Here is a 20,204-nt window from a genome sequence, read left to right on the forward strand (position 1 = left end):
CCAGGATGGGGGAACAGCCCTGGACCCTGGAGAATCTGAACTGGAGGAGCTATGGCTCCTGGGCGGCCTGGGGCCAGGGTCTTTGTACCACCTCTGAGGGGCTGTCCCTGCAGAGGCAAACTGTCCTCTGATAGAGCCAGAGACTTGAGGACTGGTATGGGGGCTCAGTTTTGCCTTGTGAGGAGCTGGGCCTCCTGTCCCCAGGACTGGGCAGCAGGCCCTTCCTACCTGGCCATGTCAGACCAAGAGGTGCCAAGAAGTTCAAATTTATCAGTTTATTAAAAATGCAGCATTTTTCACATGAGCTTTAAAGATGTGGAAGGTGGGGTACAATTAAAAACATGAGAGTTGTGCAGGGAACAGCCATAGGGCCTGTTTGCACCTTCAGATATTGCCTGCTCCCAAGAATTCAGACCCCAAGATTCAGGGCAAGACAAGAAAGGGTGAGTGCAGCAAGGAGACCCTCCTGCTAAGAGGCTGAGGTCCCCTCCGGGTCCAAGGATGGGGTGTCAGCCTTGACCTTCCGGGGTCTGCGGTGGCCTGGGGGAAGAACAGGCAAGATGGTGAGCTCAGACTCCCAGGGGCTGCCGTGGCAGCCTCTCCCCCACCTTTGTTCACGCGCTCCTAGGCCACCATCCCATCCTCTCCTGTAGAGCCCGTTGCTGGGAGTGATGAGGAAAGCCCACCGGAAGCCGCCTGTCGCCCCTTTCTCTTCCCCTTCTTGGGCACTGTGGGAACTTCTGGGTCCTGCTGGAGGCTGGGCCCCTCAGGCCGCTGAGTTGCAGTCCTCTCAGGAAGGTCTCTCTTTGCCCTTCGTGTCCTGGAAAGGGCCTTGCTTGGAGGCGAAGGGTCCTGGATGGAGGAGACACGGGTCCCTGAGGGGCTCAGAGAGCAGTTTAGAGGTTGGTTAGGGCCCACTATTCCCCCCGCCCTCTTAGGGTAAGGCAGCTGCCTAGGAGGGGCAGCCAGGGCTGGAGAGTGCAGGGGAAGAGGAGGCGGGAGCAGGCAGCGATACCTCCACTCTGTCCTCAGGACTCGGCTGTGTGGCCTTGGATTTCTTTTTGCGGGATTTGCGCCCTGCAGGACACTGCTGTTGGAGTTGGAGGGTCCTATCCTGCCCAGGGGTGACTCCCAGGGTTGCAGGGGGATAGAGTGGAGAAGGGTGCTGTAGCCCTTGCAGGTGTGAAGTCCTTTCTGCTCTCTTAGCCTATTACATTAGGAGTAGCTTACCTTTGGGTGCCAAGGGTCCAGGATCCCCCTAAAATGGGATGGGGATAATTCAGGAATCAGCCTGGGTTGGCACAGGGGCAGTATTCCTTGGAGAGGTGGGACTCACACACACCCATCCAGATCAATGTAGCTTCTCCCCCAGGAAGCCTCTAAGACCTCCCCCATGTCAGAGTCCACATCAGCAAAGCTGCCCTGCCCTTGGGCTACTTCCACTAGCTGCGACCCTGGGACGCAAGGGAGGGGAGGGATGTGACCCTCAGGAACAGTGTGATCCTTGGAGGGTCTAGACAGGCCCTGAGTATCTCCACCCCAATTCTTGTGAGCCCACGTTTCCACGCATCAGCTTCCTGGGGTCTCTGTTTGCCTGTGTGAACAGTAGGGCCCAACCTGGAACCAGATGGTACGGCCATGCCGGTCCTGCAGGGAGCTCATGCCTGGCATGCCATAGCAGCGCAGCCAGGCTCGAAAGGCGGCAAAGTCCTCCTCCCCGCTCTCTGACCCGTAGCCTTTGCCCCCTGTGGGACAGAGGAACAGGCAGAGATCAGAGGGCAGGCTCAGGTTGGGAGGAGTGGAGAGCCTGGTTAGACCTGGCCCAGACCTCAGCTACACAAGCTGATGGACTGAGTCAGGGGCCACACTCTCCCTCCTCTGGTGATGTGACCTCAGCTGGTTTCTTCCCACTCGGCCATGGGTTTCCCATCCTGGAGTGGGATTAAGAATCCTTGTCCTGGCCCTGTGCAGTGGCCCACACCTGTAATCCCAACACTTTGGGAAGCTTAGGTGGGAGGAGCCCTAGGGGCCAGGAGTTCAATACCAGCCTGGGCAACACAGGGAGATCCTGTCTCTACAAAAAAAAATTTTAACAATTAGCCTGGTGTCGTGGTGTGAGCCTGTAGTCCTAGCTACTTAGAGGCAGAGGTGGGAGGATCACTTGAGCCCAGTTTGAGGCTAGTCCAGGCAACATGGCAAGATCCCATCTCTACCAAAAGTAATACATATACACGTATGTGTGTGTGTGTGTGTGTGTGTGTGAATATATGAAAGAATCCCTGTCCTGCCTGTCTCATGGGCAGCTTGGAGGAAACACTATGTTTTGTTTTGTTTTGTTTGAGATGGAGTTTTGCTCTTGTTGCCCAGGCTAGAGTGCAATGGCGTGATCTTGGCTCACTGCAACCTCCACCTCCTAGGTTTAAGCGATTTTCCTGCCTCATCCTCCCAAGTAACTGAGATTACAGGTGCCCACCACCATACCTGGCTAATCATTTGCATTTTTAGTAGAGATGGGATTTCACCATGTTGGCCAGGATAGTCTCGAACTCCTGACCTCAGGTGACCCACCCCACTCGGCCTCCCAAAGTGCTGGGATTACAGGCAGCCACTGCGTCCGGCCTGGAAACACTATTGACAAGTCAGGAGGCCTAGTCCATTGAATAACTAGGGCTACAAACTTCCAAATGAGTGAATCAGGCCCAGAGAGGGACAAGTGCCCCAGGGTTACACAATCATTTGCTGAAGCAGAGGTCACCGCCATCTTTGGCCTCACCCAACTGGACCACTTCCTTGGGCACTGAGTGGCATAGCTCCAGGAGGTCTGGATTCTGCAGCTTGGCCTTGATCTTCTGGCTGAGGGTCAGCTTCAGGCTCTGAGGAAGGGGCAGGGGCAGGGGCAGGGGCAGGGGCAGGACCTGTCTGTCAGTGGGGCAATGTAAAGGCAGCTGACCTTCCCTGTGAGCTTGGCCAGACCTTGGGTGGTTCATCGCCTCCCCACCCCCGTTGTTGAGCTAAGCTGTGGACACCTGACCCCACCCATCTCCTTGCCAGCCCACATGGACACCAGTGTGCCAGCACATGTGCTCCATCCCTCTCTGGGCTCACCGGCCTGCGCTGCTGCAGGGCCTCCAGGACCGAGCGGGCCTTCTCAAAGGGAGGGATCTTCAGCCTGTAGTGGGGGGAGGGGAAGCCATGCTAGGCAGTGGGGAATGTGGGCACACCTGGCCCACCCCAGTCCCCATGCCCATGCCTGCTTGCTGACCGGTACAGGATCTCTGCCCGCAGATAGTTGCCAATGCCATTGAAGAACCTCTGGTCCAGGAGGGCCTCGCAGATGGGCCGGTCAAAGGCCTTGTCCGCTAGGTTTCGTAGCACATTCTCCCTGGAGGGACACAGTCTGGGTGCCTAAGACCCATTCCCACTCTCCATGGGATGGGGAGAGGGGCTCAGAGAACCTATTTCTGGGTGCAAGGGGAAGGAAACTGGGAGTTCCAGTTTCTCTTCTCCCTGCCCCAGTTTTCCTGTCTGTTAAATGGGAACATCATGGGATTTAAATTCATTGTGATAGGACGGCCGGGCACGGTGGATCACACCTGTAATCTCAGCACTTTGGGAGGCCGTGGCAGGCAGATCACTTGAGGTCAGGAGGTCGAGACCAGCCTGGCCAACATAGTGAAACCCTGTCTCTACTAAAAATACAAAGTTAGCTAGGCATGATGGTGGGTGCCTGTAATCCCAGTTACTTGGGAGGCTGAAGCAGGAGAATCTCTGGAACCAGGGAGGTAGAGGTTGCAGTGAGCTGAGATCATGCCACTGCACTCCAGCCTGGGCCACAGAGCGAGACTCCATCTCAAAAAATAAAAACAAAATTAAAAATAAATTCATTGTGAAAGGTGAAAAATACTGATCTAAAGTAACGTGAGGCTGGTGTGGTGGCTCACACCTATAATCCCAGCAGTCTGGGAAGCTGAAGCAGGAGGATTGCTTCAGCCCAGGAGACCAGCCCGGGCAACAAGGAAGACTCCGTCTCTACCAAAAATTTTAAAAGTAGCCAGGGACTTAGTGGTGTGCTCGTGTGGTTCCAGCTACTCAGGCGGTTGAGGTAGGAGAATCACCTCAGCCCTGGAGCTGCAATGAGCTGTGATGGCACCACTGCACTCCAGCCTGGGCAACAAAGTGAGACCCTTGTCTCAAAAAAAAAGCAACATGAGGTTGTATATGAGGTTGTGAGTTTATCACCTCAGACTCCTCAGGACATGAGAACAGTGTGGCCACAGGACCTCAAGTGCGTTTGTAGTCTGGAGCTCCCTGTATAGCATTTGTGGTGGGTTAGAGACTATATGTGGGTTTGCCATTGTTAGGGTCCATTCTTCTCAAGATCCTGGATATTGTCTGGTTCTGTGCAGCAGATATGTGGGGTACCAGTGAGGGCCCTAGCAGCCCCCACCCCACCTCCAAGGGTCATGGGTGTCTCCTCCCCACAGTAAAGAGGATGCGCATCTTGTTTCTTTGCGGAAAAGGGTCGTGGCAAGACTGACTAGTGGGTGTGATGAGTGGACCAGAAGACAGAGTTCTGGGGTGAAGGTACAAGGGTAGCCTGGGAGGTGCCCTGATCCCTGTGGGAATCCAATCGCCACACGCCCCAGCTGGAGGACTAAGAAAACAGCCCAAATGCTCGCGGTTTGAGAGAAACTTCAGAGCCAGCTGGCAGAGTTAACTTGTGGCATGACTCCCCAGGAAGGCTGAGGTTGGAGGAATCCAGAACCAAAGACAGATGTTTCCCTGGGGATGTGCTTGGGGTTCACACATGGGAAGGCCAGGAGTCAATGGCCTTCTAAGGCACCAGAGACATCCCCGACCCATCCCACAGGCATCCAAGTCCCCTAAGGGCCAACGGACACCCAGGGTCCCCCAGAAGGGGAGAACTTGCCAAGCCCACTCCAGGCCTCTGCATTTGTGACTCTTGTCAGTTCCAATGCCTTCCTCTGGCTGGCTCCTTCTCATCAGTCAGGCCTCAGCTCAAACCTCCCTAGAGTGGCCATTGCTAATGCACCCCCACCCTCGGCCAAGTCATCCTCTACCTCCTTCACCCGTTGGGTTTTCCTCAGGCATGGGTCCATTTCTCATTCCCCTACCCTATGTGAACATCAGTTCTGTGGGAGCAGGGGCCACATTCATCTTGTTCACTGCTGTACCCCGAGCCCCTAGAACAAGGCCTGGCACGAAGCAGAGACTCATACACGTTTCTTCTTCAGAGGAAAGGAAGTGGCCAACACTGTACCATCTGAGGTGACCTGCATCACATCCCAGGTGGGGCTGTTATACCCTCCTGCAGGCAGGGAAGCGGCACAGAGGAGACCACAGGACACAGAGTAGTGGGCAGGCCGGATGTGGGAGACCACAAAGCCCAAGACGGAAGCCATGTCATGAGGTAGTCCCCTCCCCATCCCCTTGAAACAATTCTGCTCAGCCTCACTTACCATGTTAAAGCCCCTCTACTTTCTCAGCCTCCTGGGAGCCCTGAGAGGTGGTGTGGGATTGTGAGTGGGAGCCCCAGCTTCTCTGACACTAACTGGCCACATGTCCTCAGGGCAGTGCCTACCCATCCTCCTCTTGACTCTCCTCTCTCCTGCCCCATCAGTTATTATTATCATTATTTTTTGAGACACAGTCATGCTCTGTTGCCCAGGTTGCAGTGGAGTGGTGCTATCTCGGCTCACTGCAACCCTGCCTCCCTGGCTCAAGCGATTTTATTGCCTCAGCCTGTAGCTGGGGTTACAGGCATGTGCCACCATGCCCGGCTAATTTTTGTATTTTCAGTAGAGACAGGGTTTCACCATGTTGGCCAGGCTGGTCTCGACCTGACCTTAAGTGATCTACCTGCCTCGGCCTCCCAAAATGCTGGGATTACAGACATGAGCTACAACACCCGGCCTCCAATTAGTTTTGAGTTTCCATGTCCATTGGCTCAGGGAGCTGACCCAGGACAGGGTCACTGTCTTGATCTGCAGATGAGGGGACTGAGGCCCAGAAGGAGCAGGGACTTGCCCTTTGTTGACCAAGAAGGCACTAACAGAGTGTTAGTGTTACAGAGTGTTGACCAAGAAGGCACTAACAGGTTCATCACACCTGGTGCTGGCCCTACCTGAACTGCTCATACTCCTGCAAGACACAGGGCCCGCGGCCTGGCTGCCACTTGCCCCCAAGGTCCCAGTGGCCAAACCGGCGGACGTCCACGAAACACAGGGCGAGCTGGGGGCCAGGCGGGGCCGTATAAAAGCGCAGGTGGGCATGGCGTGGCAGCTCCTCGCGGGGCACCAGCTGAAAAGAGCCGGACATGCCAAAGCGAAAGACCAGGGCCAGGGGCTCCTGTGGGGGCTGGGCCCCAGGCAGAGGGCTCAGTATCAGGCGCAGCTCCTTGCCGCGGGCTGAAGCTGAGATGCGGTAAGCACTGCTCTCAAAGGGCACCTCGGGGTTGCGGCTGACAGAGGACTTCTCCACGCAGCCGCCGAACACCAGCGCCCCGCAGGCCTGGTTCACAAACTGGCTGGCCAAGTGCAGCTCAGGGCCCTCAGGCATCCTGAGGGGGGCGGCGGAGCCCTGTTGGGGAGGAAGGTAGCAGGTGGAGCCGGGTGTGGACTTTGTGAGGTAGGGGCTGTCAGCCCCATTTTTAGAGGAGAACTCGGAGGGTCAGAGGGGCATGTGGCCAGCTGAGGCTGGCAGGAAAGTGCGGGCCTGGCCACTGCCCTGAATCCCCTACCCGGACAAGTGCCTGGAAAGCCCAGGGCACTGGGAGCTGGGGCTGCAGAGGGGGTAGGACTCTGCCTTGCTGCTAACCGCTTCCTTCCATGGGCTTCCGCCCCGTTTAGAGGAAAGTCCGAACCCTTGCGGGGCCGCGGCTGCAGCCTCACTTCTTCCGGGCTCCCCTCACTCACTGATCTCATCTCCGCCTTGGCCCCTGCTGTCCCTCTGTCCTGGACACTTGAGGGAGACTTCCCGACCCCCCATCTGAGGGGGCACCCTCTCCGCACACGCTGTCTCTTTCTCCGGGCCTTCCCACCATGTGAAAGGGTCTTAGAGTAGCGTGGCCGCCCCTCCCTGCGCCCCCCACCCCACCCCACCCACTTAGGACGCGCACCACCGAGGGAAAAAGAGCAGCTCGGCCTGGCGCAAGGGAGCAGCGGGATCGGCCGCTAGGCCGCAGCGAGCCCCCGGGCCTGCCTCACGGGCCGGACACCCCCGCGGCCGCCCCCGGGTCAGGGCATGGGCCAGGACGAGGCGAGGGGTCTGCTGCCGTGCGCTGGAGCCGACCCCATGGCTCCGCAGGAGGACGGGGGGCAGCAGGAAGGGCTCCCTGAGCTCCGGCCCCGGGCCGGGGGGAGGCAAAGGGCCCGCGGCAGCGCCTGGTCCCTGGGGTGGGGGTACCCACTCCTCACCTTCGCCCTCCCCGCTTTGCCACTTGCCTCTGTCCCCGGGCGGTTTGGGATCGGAGGCGAAGGTGTGCCTCAAGTGGAAGGGGGCACTTAGCGACGGCAGACGCCCGTACCTTGCCCCCTCCGCACCTGAGCGCCGCCCCTGGCCTGGCACCCACAGGTTCGTTTTCTGGGAGAACGTGAGGCTCCAAATCCTAGTTTGGGGGAGGAGCGGCGCTCTAGGGCCCGCCCTCCCCATGCCCCCGCTTCAACCCTGTCCTCGGTTAGTCCTGACTCCCCTCCTCCTCAGGGCCCCCCAAAGCCCATCCTCTTCTTAGCCCTATAGCGCACCTCCCGCACCCGGATCCTACACGCCCCCTCCCCGGGAACCCGCACTCCATTCCTCGCCACTGCAGCCACTAAAGGGTTACGGCCAGGACGGGCGGCGCCCAGGAGCGCGCTGGGAGCCGCTGGGAGGTGTAGTCCTTCAGGGAGGCGGTAGCGAGTCCTCGGGGTGGGGTCCCCGAGCTGGGGGACGGGGGGCTTCCGGGCTGTGGGGCAGGCTTCGGGGCAGTTACCTGGCTGGGAGGTGGCGGAGGAACCTGACTTCCCACTGCCTGGCGCCGGCGGGATGCGGGCGCAGGTCTCAGGCCCCGGGTCGCCGCTGTCTCTGCGGTTGGGGGAAGTCACCCAGCTAGCCTGGGACAGGGTCGGCACCCCCAGGAGGAAACAGCAGCTACGAGCCAGAGCGGAGTCGCTTGCAGGTGCGCGCAGGGCGTGCACAGGTGCGCGGTACGCGCATGCCCTAGGGACTCGGTGGGGACCCTAAGCACCAACGAACAGTCAGACCTAACTCATAAACAAACATCATCACTGCCGGCCCGGTCAGAAGTGCAGCCAAGCAACAACAACAACAAAAAAGGCGGGGAAGCAGACCCATTTCAGATGGTTGTGTTGGAGAGAGTCTCTGAAATCAGAAGGCACCAGCCCGCAAAAAGGAAGAAACCCGACATGTTGGGCGGAAGGAAAAAGTGAAAAAGCCCTGCGGCGAGAAAGAGATTGGTCACTGAAAGAACTCAAAGAAGTCCTGTGTAGCTGGAGTGTAGCTGCGGGTAGTGATGGGAGGTGAAGATAGAGAAGCAAACAGGACCCAGGTCAGGTCCAGCTTATCCGGGTGTGGTGGTGGGCGCCTGTAGTCCCAGACACTTGGGAGGCTGAGGCAGGAGAATTGCTTGAACCTGGGAGGCGGAGGTTGCAGTGAGCCGAGATCGTGCCACTGCACTCCAGCCTAGCGCCAGAGGGAGACTCCGTCTCATAAAACAAACAAACAAGGAAAAACACCCAGAAAGACAAATACCTCATGATTCCACTTATATGAGGTATCTAAATAAACACATAGAAACGGCAAGTAGAATGGTGGTTGCCAGGAGCTGCCGGGAAGGAGGAAATGGGTAGTAGATATTCAATGAATATAAAGTTTTGGGGTTTTGGCCAGGCGCAGTGGCTGACGCCTGTAATCCCAACACTATGGGAGGCCGAGGGGGGGTGAATCACTTGAGGCCAGGAGTTCAAAACCAGCCTGGCCAACATGGTGAAACCCCGTCTTTACTAAAAATACAAAAATTCGCTTTGAGATCCTGTCTCAAAAGAAAATAAAATATTTAGGTTTTTGTTGTTGTTGTTGAGACAGGTCTCACTCTGTCACCCAGGCTGGAGTACAATGACGCAATCTTGGCTCACTGCAGCCTCGACCTCCCAGTAGCTAGGATTACAGGCGGGAGCCACCATGCCTAATTTTTTTGTATATTTTAGTAGAGACAGGGTTTTACCACGTTGCCAAGACTGGTCTCGAACTCTTGACCTCAAGCGATCCACCCGCCTTGGCCTCCCAGAGTGTTGGGACTACAGGCGTGAGCCACCGTGTCCAGCCTGAAAGTGATTTTCTAATTGTCATTCTTAATATATTTGATAGAATCCATCTGTCAAGTATAGCTTTACCTCATTGACCAAGGCTATTTGGTTATCCTGACTAAAAAGACAGGATAAGCTCTTTTTTATTTTTTGTTTTTTTGAGACAGGGTCTCACTCTGTCACTCAAGGCTGGAGTGCAGTGGTGTGATCATTGTTCACTGCAACCTCGAACTCCTGGGCTCAGGTGATCCTCCAATCTCAGCGTCCTGAGTAGCTGGGACAATGGTGCATACCACCACACCTGACTAATTTTTGGGGTTTTTTTGTAGAGATGGGGTTTTTCCATGTTGCTCAGGCTAGTCTCCTTGTGATTTTTTTTTTATCACTTTGTTTATTTCCGGTTTTCATTTTTGTTTCTTCTTGCCCAACTGTGGCTAGTTGAACATTTTTTAGAATACCAGTTTGACTTACCTATAATTTTATTTTTAATTGACAAATAATAACTGTATACATTTATGGGGTACAGTGTGATGTTTTGTTACATGTATATATTATGGAATGATCAAATTGGCTGGGCATGGTGGCTCATGCCTGTAATCCCAGCACTGTGGGCGGCTGAGGCAGGTGGATCACCTGAGGTCAGAAGTTTAAAAACAGCCTGGCTAGGCCGGGCGCGGTGGCTCAAGCCTGTAATCCCAGCACTTTGGGAGGCCGAGACGGGCGGATCACGAGGTCAGGAGATTGAGACCATCCTGGTGAACATGGTGAAACCCCGTCTCTACTAAAAAATACAAAAAACTAGCCGGGCGAGGTGGCAGGGCCTGTAGTCCCAGCTACTCGGGAGGCTGAGGCAGGAGAATGGCGCAAACCCGGGAGGCGGAGCTTGCAGTGAGCTGAGATCCGGCCACTGCACTCCAGCCTGGGTGACAGAGCCAGACTCAGTCTCAAAAAATAAAAAAAAATAAAAAAAAATAAAAACAGCCTGGCCAACATAGTGAAACCCTGTCTCTACAAAATATACAAAAAATTAGCCAGGGGTGATGGTGCATGCCTGTAGCCCCAGCTATTACAGAGGGTGAGGCAGTAGAATCACTTGAACTCGGGAGGTGGAGGCGGCAGTGAGCCGAGATCACTCCACTTCTCTCCAGCCTGGGCAACAGAGTGAGACTCCATCTCAAGAAAAAAGAAAAAACAACAAAAAAAGATCAAATCAGGCTAATTAGTATATCTATTACCTCAAATATCATTTATTTGTGATGAGAACATTTAAAACCCTCTTTTAGCTATTTTGAAATATACATGGTTATTAACTAGTCACTACGCTGTGCAATAAACCACCAGAACTTCCTCCTCCTAACTGGAATGTTGTACCTTTTGACCACAACCCACCCCTCTCTCCTCCAGCCTCTGCTAACCACCATTCTACTGTCGACTTCTATGAATTTAGCTTTTTTTTTCTTTTGAGACAGGGTCTCACTCTGTTGCCCAAGCTGGAGTGCAGGAGCACTATCATGGTTCACTGTAGCCTTGACCTCCCTGGCTTAAGCAATCCTCCCACCTCAGCCTCCCAAGTAGCTGGTACTACAGGCATGTACCATCACACCCAGCTAATTTTGTTTATTTTTTATAGAGACAGGTTTGCCATGTTGCCTAGCCTGGTCTCAAACTCCTGGGCTTAAGCGATCCTCCCACCTTGGCTTCCCAAAGTGCTGGGATTACAGGCACGAGCCACTGCCCCAAGACTTCTTTTCAATTCCAGGCGTAAGTGAGGTGATGTGGTATGTGTCTCTGTGCCTGGCTTATTTCACTTAGCATCATGTTGTCTAGGTTTATCCATGTCACAAATGACAGAACCTTCTGCTTTCTAAGGGCTGAATAGTATTCCAACGTCTATATATACTTTTTTTTTTGAGACACGGTTTCAGCTCTGTTACCCAGGCTGGAGTGCAGAGGTATGATACAGCTCACTGCAGTCTCAAACTTCTGGGCTCAAGCGATTGATCCTCCCGCCTCAGCCTTCTGAGTAGCTGAAACTATAGGCATGCACCACCACGCCCACCTAATTTTTTATTTTTTTGTAGAGACTGAGTCTCCCTATGTTGCTCAGGCCAGGCACAAGGTCTAAAGCAATCCTCCCACCTCAGCCTCTCAGAGTGCTGGGATTACAGGCATGAGCCACTGCACCTGGCCTTTAGTTATTATTTCTTTGAATACTTTTTCCATTCTACTCTCTTCCTCCTTAACCTTCTGAGACGCTAATCATGAATGTTAGCACTTTTGTGTAGTCCTACAGATCGGTGATGATCAGTTTTATGTGTCAACCTGACTGGGCCGTGGGGTCCAGATTCCAGGAATTTCTCTGCTGTGTGGAGCCTCAGGTCCTGAGGATCCCGGCCAGGATAGGCTGCCTTCTCTCCATCGCTCAGTCTTTTAGTTTGTTTTATATGTAACATCCAGGGTTGTTAACTGTACTTAGTGGGAGGAATACGGAAAACACCTACTTCATTTTTCCAGAAGCAGAAGTCAGAGTAGAGTCAGTACTTATCTCTTTTGATGTTCAAATTGTCTCATCTTTGGCCAGTGGAACAAGCGATTATTCTTTGATAGGTTCCTTACACTGAAAGGTACTCCAGGCGGGTCCTCCTTGTACCCTCCATGTGCCAACTTTGGCATCAGCCTTTTCTACAAGGGGCCCTGGCTGGTCTGGGCCGGTCCTGGGAGCCCATCTGCCTTAGTCTTCTCGAGCTGCTATAACAATGCCACAGACCGGTGGCTTACACCACAGAGATTTCTTTCTCACAGTTCTCGAGGCTGGGAAGTTCAAGATCAAGGTGCCAGCAGACTCAGTTCCTGCTGACAGCCCTCTTCCTGGCCTTGTAGACAGCCACCTTCTTGTTGTATGCTCACATGGTCCTTATCTGGTGGTGTGTGCATGTGGACAAAGGCTTCAGCATATGAATTCTGGAGGAACATGAACATTCAGTCCATAACATTGGCAATGTTCCTCTTGCCAATGAGTGGTTCAGGCATGGTCGCTTCTCTCTTCCTAAAGAAGATGGCAGTGGCTAGGCGCAGTGGCTTACACCTATAATCCTAGCACTTTGGGAGGGCAAGGCAAGTGGATCACCTGAGGTCGAGACCAGCCCGACCAACATGGAGAAACCTCGTCTCTACTAAAAAAAAAAAAAACAAAATTAGCTGGGAATGGTGGCACATGCCTGTAATCCCAGCTACTCGGGAGGCTGAGGCAGAAGAATCGCTTGAACCCAGGAGGCAGAGGTTGTGGTGAGCCGAGATCGCACCACTGTACTCCAGCCTGGGCAAGAAGAGTGAAACTCCGTCTCTAAATAAATAAGATGGCAGTGAAACCTGGGCAAGAAGAGCAAAACTCCATCTCTAAATAAATAAATAAAAGATGGCAGTGAAACAAGGGCAATCTCCTTTCTGTACAAGGGGCATTTGGCTTTGGGGTGGCCAACTTGCTGCTAGCCTGAGGACATAGCCAGAGGGCAAAGACAGCAGAGCCAAGAGCATCCCAGGTCTGGGAGACAGAACCCTGATTTTCCTCTCATTAGACAAGCAGATGCATTTTGGTCCTCAGTTGGCCTCACCTGTGACCACCTTCAATCAGCAACTGAGAAAAGAAAATGAGCGATGGACCAAGGAGGCCCGTATGTCACTTGTTTCTCTCACCAAAACCCTTGATCTGAACCCAAACAGAACCCCTGCACACATTCCTTTATACTTCTGTTTATTTTTCCTGCTCATGAAAACAGCCAACAATTGCCTTTCGAGGGAAGGGAAGGTAATGCTGGGAAACGTCCTCAGGAGCCCTGAGCCGAGTTCTCAAGAGAGAAGTGAGGCAGCTGGGGATCTGGGAGGCCAGAGTCCAGGCCAGGACCTCAGCATCCTAGAACTAGGGCTGCCTCCTGAAGAGCAGTTCAGAGGGAGTGATTCCATACAGGCAGGGCGGCTTCACACAGGCCTGGAATGCCCTTCTCCTCAGCCCAGGGAGCTCATTAGGGTCTGGGCCTGCTTCAGTTCTGTAGAGGGAAGAGGTGAGCAGCCGGGAGGCTGTCAGGCAGGATCTGGGAGAGCCTCTCACCCGTCGAGGAAAGCTGAGCCTCACCCGTCAGGAGGACCTGGAACTTGTCTGCTGAGAGGGACATGGCAACAGGCTGGGCTGGGGTCCCTGGGGCAGCTGCCACCTCCAGCCGCAGGTGCACCATGGGCTCTTCCACGGACCGCAGCAAGCTGGAGCTCAGGGTGTAGTCCACCCGCCAGCCCACGCCTGCCAACCTATTCACTGTGAGATAGGGTGGGTGGCTCTCAGGACCAAAGGCAGGCAAGCCAAGTGGCTCTCAGCTGACACCCTGGCTAAGCTCTCAACCCTTCAAGGCTATGTGGCCTCTAAGAAGCTCCCATCCCGCTGACCCAGGCTCATAACAGGGCAGGTGCCCGATAATCAGTTCGGATCACCTACAGCAGACCTCAGTGGCAAGAGGTCTTGGCTGGACTCTGGGCTGGAGTCAGGAGACCCAGGGCCAGGTCCCAGCTCTATGGCTGCTAGTAACCATGTGACCATGGTTAAGTCATCTCCCTGGAACTAGCACTTTGCATGCTGCATGCACCTTCTAGAATGAGCCCAGACCCTGGCTGGCCTCATACTTACTGCGTAGGCTGCAGACCCGCAAGTGCTTCTGCAAGGGGCTTTGCTTCTCCTCATAACAGCGGCACAGGCTGGCTGCGTGCTCTAGGGGTAGAATGGAGTAGCTCTGGAGGTAGCAGGTGGGGGCTGGGCTTGGGTTCCTGGCCCAGACAGGGCAGGGTACACCATAGGGTCACAGGGCCTGGCCCCCTCTCTAGCAGCCCTTGGCCCACAGGCTGCCCAGCTGCCCACCCACAACCCGTACCTTTGGGCAGCCCCAGCTGCTGCAGTTCACTGGACAAAGATTCGCCATCGACACTGTGCTTGGCCGCACTGGAGAGGATGAAACTCAGCACTGCCACTGTGGCCTTCACATCGCCTGACTCTGAAGGACCCGTGGGTGGGACAGAGGGTGTCGCTGTGGGCCCAGCCACCTCCCTGTTGCCCTATTAACTTCAGCACAAAGCTCCCAGGCCTCCTGGAGCCACAGGCACTGCTCCTGCTCCACCAGGAGCTGGCAGAGAACAGGAAGGTGGGACTGTCAATGTCTTTCTTTCCCTCATGCTCCTCCACTAGGGAAGGTAAGTTAAGGATGCAGCAGGGAGGGGTGGGGGGGTCCCTCTATACCAGGCACCAGGCCGAGGTCCCAGGGTTGCCTGGGGCCTGTGGACTCAGCGGGGTACTCACCAAACTTGGTGTCAGCCGTGAGCTTCAGGATCTTCTCATACTATAGGAAAAGGAGACCTTCAGGGGGTGCCAGGCCCGTGCTCACCAGCCCCTCACCCCCAGCCTGGGTCCTGTGATAAGGAACAGATAGGCTGGAAAGAAGTATGGGAGGTGCCCAGAGAGGTTGACAGGCTGGGTCACCCGTCTCCCTGGGCCTAGTGCAGAGCTTCAGGGCACTGGGGGTCATAAGGTCATGGGACAATGGGGTGCTGGGTCTTGTACTCACATCAATTCCCTGCCCCAGCAGCTCCTTTAGTACCTGGCTGCAGAGAAGCCGCAACTTCACAGAGGACTGGAAGAGAATTCCTTAAATCAGCCAGGCTGGCGAACCTCACGCCTCCTTCCTGGGGACTGGCTCAGAGGAGGCCAGCCACTGATCATGGTCACAAAGCATGATAGCACAGGCTGAGAGCACTGAGGCCCTAACCCCAGAAACCTCACCATCCTCTACACCCACAATCCCCAGCCCAGCACCCCTCCTCCACCCAGAGTAGACCCTGTGCACTCAACCATCTTGGCCAGTGTGCTGATCTCAGCCAGGACCCAGTCGGGACAGTCCAGATCACCACAGAACCGGAACCTCTGCAAGGGAGGGAGGCAGGTACTCAGGCTGGAGGGAGGGCTGAGGTGTGGCCAGGATCCGTGTGTTTCCTACACTGCTGCCCGGCAGGGACCCCTGGTCCCCATCATAGGTGGATACCCTCTGGCCTCTTGTTCTCCCCTATCACCAGGCTGTTGAGTGAACTCTCTCCTGACCCACCCTGCCACCAAACCCTGCTCCGAGGTCTACTCCAGGCATCTGTCTGCTCAGCAAACATCAATCGAGCACCTTCTCTGTACTAGCTCCCACTCTTAAGTGCTAGGGGTACTGCAGGGGATAAAACAAATTCCTCTGCCTCACACAGATGAGTAACCTCTCTCCCCTCTTCCCCATACCCACACAACTCCAGCCACTCTGGCTTCCCTGCTGCTGCTCGGGGACACCAGCCTTGCTCCTGCCTCCATGCCTGCTGCACTCTGTGTGGCTTGGTATCCCTTTTTTTTTTTTTTTTTTTGAGACAGAGTTTCACTCTTGTTGCCCAGGCTGGAATGCAATAGTGCAATCTCCGCTTCCCAGGTTCAAGTGATTCTCCTGCCTCAGCCTCCCAAGTAGCTGGGATTACAGGCATGTGCCACCACACCCTGCTAATTTTGTTTTTTTGTTTGTTTGTTTTTTTTTTTTTTGAGACGGAGTCTTGCTCTGCCGCCCAGGCTGGAGTGCGGTGGCCGGATCTCAGCTCACTGCAAGCTCCGCCTCCCGGGTTCCCGCCATTCTCCTGCCTCAGCCTCCCGAGTAGCTGGGACTACAGGCGCCGCCACCACGCCCGGCTAGTTTTTTGTATTTTTTAGTAGAGACGGGGTTTCACCGTGTTAGCCAGGATGGTCTCGATCTCCTAACCTCGTGATCCGCCCGTCTCAGCCTCCCAAAGTGCTGGGATTACAGGCTTGAGCCACCGCGCCCGGCCATTTTGTATTTTTAGTAGAGACAGGGTTTCACCATGTTGGCCAGGCTGGTTTTGAACTCCCTACCTCAGTTGATCCGCCCGTCTCAGCCTCCCAAAGTGTTGGGATTACAGGCATGAGCCAGTGGCTTGCTATCCTGTAAGTGACACCTCATCAGATCAGCCCTTCTTTTTTAAAAAAATAAAAAATAAAAAAATAAGACAGAGTCTCCCTCCATTGCCCAGGCCATGCTGGTCTCAAACTCCTCACCTCAGGTGATCCACCCTCTTTACCCTCCCAAAGTGCTAGGATTACAGGCATGAGCCACCGCGCCCGGCCAGGACATCCCTTCTTTATTATACTTCTTAAAATAGCCCCTCACACAAGGAAATTCTGGGGGCGCGTGGATATATTCATTATCTTGATTGTGGTGATCCAAGAGCCAGGAAGATTTGATCTTTACTTATGCAACCTCATCTTTCCCTAACCTCCAGATGATACTCTCCCAGCTATGGGAAATGCATTCATTCCTGGGAAGCCATGCTCTCTCTAACCTGGTCTCTGCACATGCTGTTCCCTGTCTGAAGACACAGGCCTCCCACCCTTGCCTCCCAACCCCTGGTACACAAACTGTACTTCAGCCAGCCAGCTCCTGCCATCCACCTTTAAGGTTGATGGCACCCTCAGGGAGCCCCCCTTAGCACTACACACAAGGCGTGGTTAGGTCTCTGCCCCCGGAGCCTTAACTATGACTGCCAGTTCAAGCCTCCGATTTCCCCTTCCCCAAGCAGCTCAAGTCCTCCCAGTGCCTAGCACACTTCATGGTATAGACTAGGCACTTAGAACGTATGGATGGATGGATGGATGGGGATGGATGGGGATGGATGGGGAGATGGATGGGTGGGGGGAGGGAGGGAGGGAGGGATGGATGGATCTCAACCCCAGAACTACTACTTTCTGGCTCTGGAAAGAGCGGAGGGGCTTCCTAACAGTATGCAAGAGTGAGCCTGAGTCTAAGCACATTCTTGTCTAAGTCCCACAGCAGGGCTGGGGAAGGGGGTGTCCTTGGGAGGTCCTCTTGGAGCTGGAGAAGACCTGAAAGGACTCCCAGCTCGAGATAAGCCCTAGTTCCTGCCCCGGGAGACAGGGGCCCTTCCTTTCGCTAGGGAAGCACAGGGACTCTAAGCCGACCCACCTGCTCTGTCTTACCCGCCCCCCACCCCCGCCTCCGGCTCCGGAGCGGGATGGCAGTGGACTTTTCTCTACCAGACCCACAGCCCTCACGCCCGCACACAGTGTTTGCCGAGAGGCCAGTACAGACAACCCCCCCCCCCGCCCCCCGTTTCCGGAGCCACTTGGCGCCCCCTCATTCCCGCTCCAGCAACCTAACCCTCCCTTACTCCCTGGTGCCTCACCATCGCGCCAGGAAGCTAGGGCCCGGGAATTCCTTTTTCCGGTCCCGCAGGGTCAGCTGAGTCGATGATCACGTGACTGGGACTAACCGCCTCTGGGAGGGCGGGGCTTGCTCGCGTGAGACTGGGAGCGGACCGCAGCCCACTGGAGGTTCCCGCAGCGAACTGCTGGCGTCTCCTCTTCTGTCTCCCAGAATCCTTCCCTGGACAAAACTGGCGCCAACCGCCAGTTTAACTGAGGACTGAATTAAGACATTAGGAAAGACAGTGGAAGTTATTTCATTTGTTTAACTTAAGGGGGTAGGATCCCGGGAGCCAGGGAGATTCAGGTCATTGCCATGTTTTCCACTGTTAAGCAAATAGTATTATACACAGCTGCGGGCTGTGGCAAAAGACATTTTAAAAACTATTGAAATGTACTACATATACAGAAAATTGTACCTATTATAAATATAAAGCTTAATAAGTTTTCGTCAACTGTGGAGCTCACATAACCAGCACCCAGATAAGGACATAACCAGATAACTTCTTCAAGTGCATGGGTATTTTATTTCATTTTGATGAATCTTCTAGGTGCCTAGCAAAAAGGGCTGTCGTAATTAACATACTCAGGAAACCGCCCTACAGCTTCAACATCAATAGATGCTTATCTTAATTTTTGCCAATCTGATGGGGAAGAAAAATAAGTTGCTTAGATTGCATTGGTAGTCTGCTTACTGGTAACTGAGCAAATGCGTAGACTAGAACAACTAAGTTTCCGACATTGACTTGAAGAGGCAAAAACAGAAAGAGAGAACAACAAAAATACATTAGAGAATACACCAATAACCAAAGAAGAAATTGAAAACAGTCGTCCCTTGGTAACCTCAGGATGTTGGTTCCAGGACCCCAGAGATACCAAAATTCACAGATGCTCAAGTCCCTGATATAATATGGCATAGTATTTGCATATAACCTATACACATCCTTCCGTATACTTTAAATCATCTCTAGATTACTATAATACCTAATACAACGTAAATGCTTTGTAAATAGCTGTTATAAAGTTTAAAAAATTTTTATTTTTGAGACAGAGTCTTGCTCTGTCGCCCAGGCTGGAGTGCAGTGCCAGCTCTGCCTTCCGGGTTCACGCCATTCTCCTGCCTCAGCCTCCGGAGTAGCTGGGACTACAGGCACCTGCCACTGCACCCAGCCTGTGTTTTTTTTTTTTTTTTAATTGTTTTACTTTTTTCCAAATATTTTCGATGCACAGTTGGTTAAATCCAACAATCCAGAACCTGAGGATACAGAGGGCTGACCGTAGTTTGAGCTCGCTCCTCAATTCCATGCCTATCCCATGCACCAGGTGCAGCTGGTTTTATTGTTGCAGGCTTTCAAGTTTTCAAAAGACAGAGCTCATGACAAGTAAACTGCTCTATAGAATAGAAAGAAATGGAAAGTGTACCAATTCATGGTAAAATTGAGCTCATTTCCGAAGAGAGCTTTTTTTTTTTTTTTTTTTTTTTTTTTTTTTTTTTGAGACGGAGTCTCGCTCTGTAGCCCAGGCTGGAGTGCAGTGGCCGGATCTCAGCTCACTGCAAGCTCCGCCTCCCGGGTTTACTCCATTCTCGTCTCAGCCTCCCGAGTAGCTGGGACTAGAGACGCCCGCCACCTCGCCTGGCTAGTTTTTTGTATTTTTTAGTAGAGACGGGGTTTCACCATGTTAACCAGGATGGTCTTGATCTCCTGACCTCGTGATCCGCCCGTCTCGGCCTCCCAAACTGCTGGGATTACAGGCTTGAGCCACCGCGCCCGGCCATTTTTTTTTTTTTTTTTTTTGAGAGGGAGTCTGGCTGTGTCGCCCAGGCTGGAGTGCAGTGGCCGAATCTCAGCTCACTGCAAACTCCACCTCCCAGGTAGCTGGGACTACAGGTGCCCGCCACCTCGCCCTGCTAGTTTTTCGTATTTCTTTTTAGTAGAGAGGGTGTTTCACCAGATTAGCCAGGATGGTCTCGATCTCCTGACCTCGTGATCCGCCCGTCTCAGCCTCCCAAAGTGCTGGGATTACAGGCTTGAGCCACCGCGCCCGGCCCCGAAGAGTTCTTTTACAAATCATAACCACTAGCCTGTTGAAAACAACAGTACCTTAAGTTACTAGACTATCCTATACCATGTCAAAAAATTTTTTAAGAACATAAGACCTGTAACCATAGCACTTTGGCAGGCCAAGGCCAGTGGATCGCTTGAACCCAGGAGTTCTATACCAGCTTGCACAACATAGGGAGACCCCAATCTCTACAAAAAATTACCCACTTGTGCTGGTGCACATGTGTTGTCCCAGCTACCTAAGAGACTGACGTGAGAGGATCTCTTGAGCCTGGGAGGTGGAGGCTGCAGTGGACCATGATGGTGCCACTATTCTCCATCCAGCCTGAGCGACAGAATGAGAGTATCTCAAAAAAAAAAAAAAAAAAAAAAGGCTGGGCACAGTGGCTCATGCCTGTAATCCTAGCACTTTGGGAGGCCAAGGCAGGCAGATCACCTGAGGTCAGGAGTTTGAGACCAGTGGCCTGACCAACATGGCAAAACCTCGTCTCTACTGGAAAAAAAAAAATAGGGTGTGGTGGTGGGTGC

The 20,204-nt window shown here is 53.8% G+C and overlaps 2 protein-coding genes across 12 annotated transcripts; both read right to left on the reverse strand.

Moving 5' to 3' along the window:
• Window positions 1–260: 260 nt before the first annotated feature.
• LOC105490995 (nei like DNA glycosylase 1) lies at window positions 261–8,572 on the reverse strand. Of its 6 annotated transcripts, none has more exons than XM_071100964.1 (10): window positions 7,991–8,572; window positions 6,146–6,600; window positions 3,263–3,382; window positions 3,106–3,169; window positions 2,774–2,873; window positions 1,618–1,745; window positions 1,231–1,258; window positions 1,016–1,077; window positions 687–852; window positions 261–540 (listed from the first exon to the last, which is right to left on the reverse strand). In XM_071100964.1, exons 2-10 carry the CDS (start codon window positions 6,577–6,579, stop codon window positions 470–472), a joined length of 1,173 nt encoding a protein of 390 aa, XP_070957065.1. In that variant the 5' UTR covers window positions 6,580–6,600; window positions 7,991–8,572; the 3' UTR covers window positions 261–469. The 6 variants fall into 6 exon arrangements, with proteins under 6 accessions (XP_070957065.1, XP_011755354.2, XP_070957064.1 ...); XM_011757052.3 differs by lacking the exon at window positions 7,991–8,572 and adding an exon at window positions 7,437–7,839; XM_071100963.1 differs by lacking the exon at window positions 7,991–8,572 and adding an exon at window positions 7,547–7,648.
• A 4,485-nt stretch (window positions 8,573–13,057) lies between these two features.
• On the reverse strand, window positions 13,058–17,737 carry LOC105490996 (COMM domain containing 4). 6 transcript variants are annotated; one of them, XM_011757054.2, is made up of 8 exons: window positions 17,595–17,736; window positions 15,208–15,279; window positions 14,924–14,989; window positions 14,659–14,698; window positions 14,237–14,356; window positions 13,996–14,076; window positions 13,453–13,629; window positions 13,058–13,366 (listed from the first exon to the last, which is right to left on the reverse strand). In XM_011757054.2, exons 1-8 carry the CDS (start codon window positions 17,595–17,597, stop codon window positions 13,326–13,328), a joined length of 600 nt encoding a protein of 199 aa, XP_011755356.1. In that variant the 5' UTR covers window positions 17,598–17,736; the 3' UTR covers window positions 13,058–13,325. The 6 variants fall into 6 exon arrangements, with proteins under 6 accessions (XP_011755356.1, XP_011755355.2, XP_011755360.1 ...); XM_011757053.2 differs by having other exon boundaries at window positions 13,058–13,629; window positions 17,595–17,737; XM_011757058.2 differs by lacking the exon at window positions 13,453–13,629.
• Window positions 17,738–20,204: the final 2,467 nt, after the last annotated feature.

The sequence above is a fragment of the Macaca nemestrina genome, chromosome 7 (genome assembly GCF_043159975.1).
Source record: "Macaca nemestrina isolate mMacNem1 chromosome 7, mMacNem.hap1, whole genome shotgun sequence".
Classification (NCBI taxonomy): Eukaryota; Metazoa; Chordata; class Mammalia; order Primates; family Cercopithecidae; genus Macaca; species Macaca nemestrina.

Coding starts and splice junctions, on each gene's coding strand:
- LOC105490996 (XM_011757053.2), bottom strand. Junction 14,357..14,658: donor CACGGCTGACACCAAGTTTG/GTGAGTACCCCG, acceptor CGGGTCCTTCAG/AGTCAGGCGATGTGAAGGCC. Junction 13,630..13,995: donor GCGGGTCTGCAGCCTACGCA/GTAAGTATGAGG, acceptor CCTATCTCACAG/TGAATAGGTTGGCAGGCGTG.
- LOC105490995 (XM_071100964.1), bottom strand. CDS start 6,579: ATGCCTGAGGGCCCTGAGCTGCACTTGGCCAGCCAGTTTGTGAACCAG. Junction 1,746..2,773: donor CAAGGAAGTGGTCCAGTTGG/GTGAGGCCAAAG, acceptor TCTGTCCCACAG/GGGGCAAAGGCTACGGGTCA. Junction 853..1,015: donor GTCCTGAGGACAGAGTGGAG/GTATCGCTGCCT, acceptor TCCTCCATCCAG/GACCCTTCGCCTCCAAGCAA.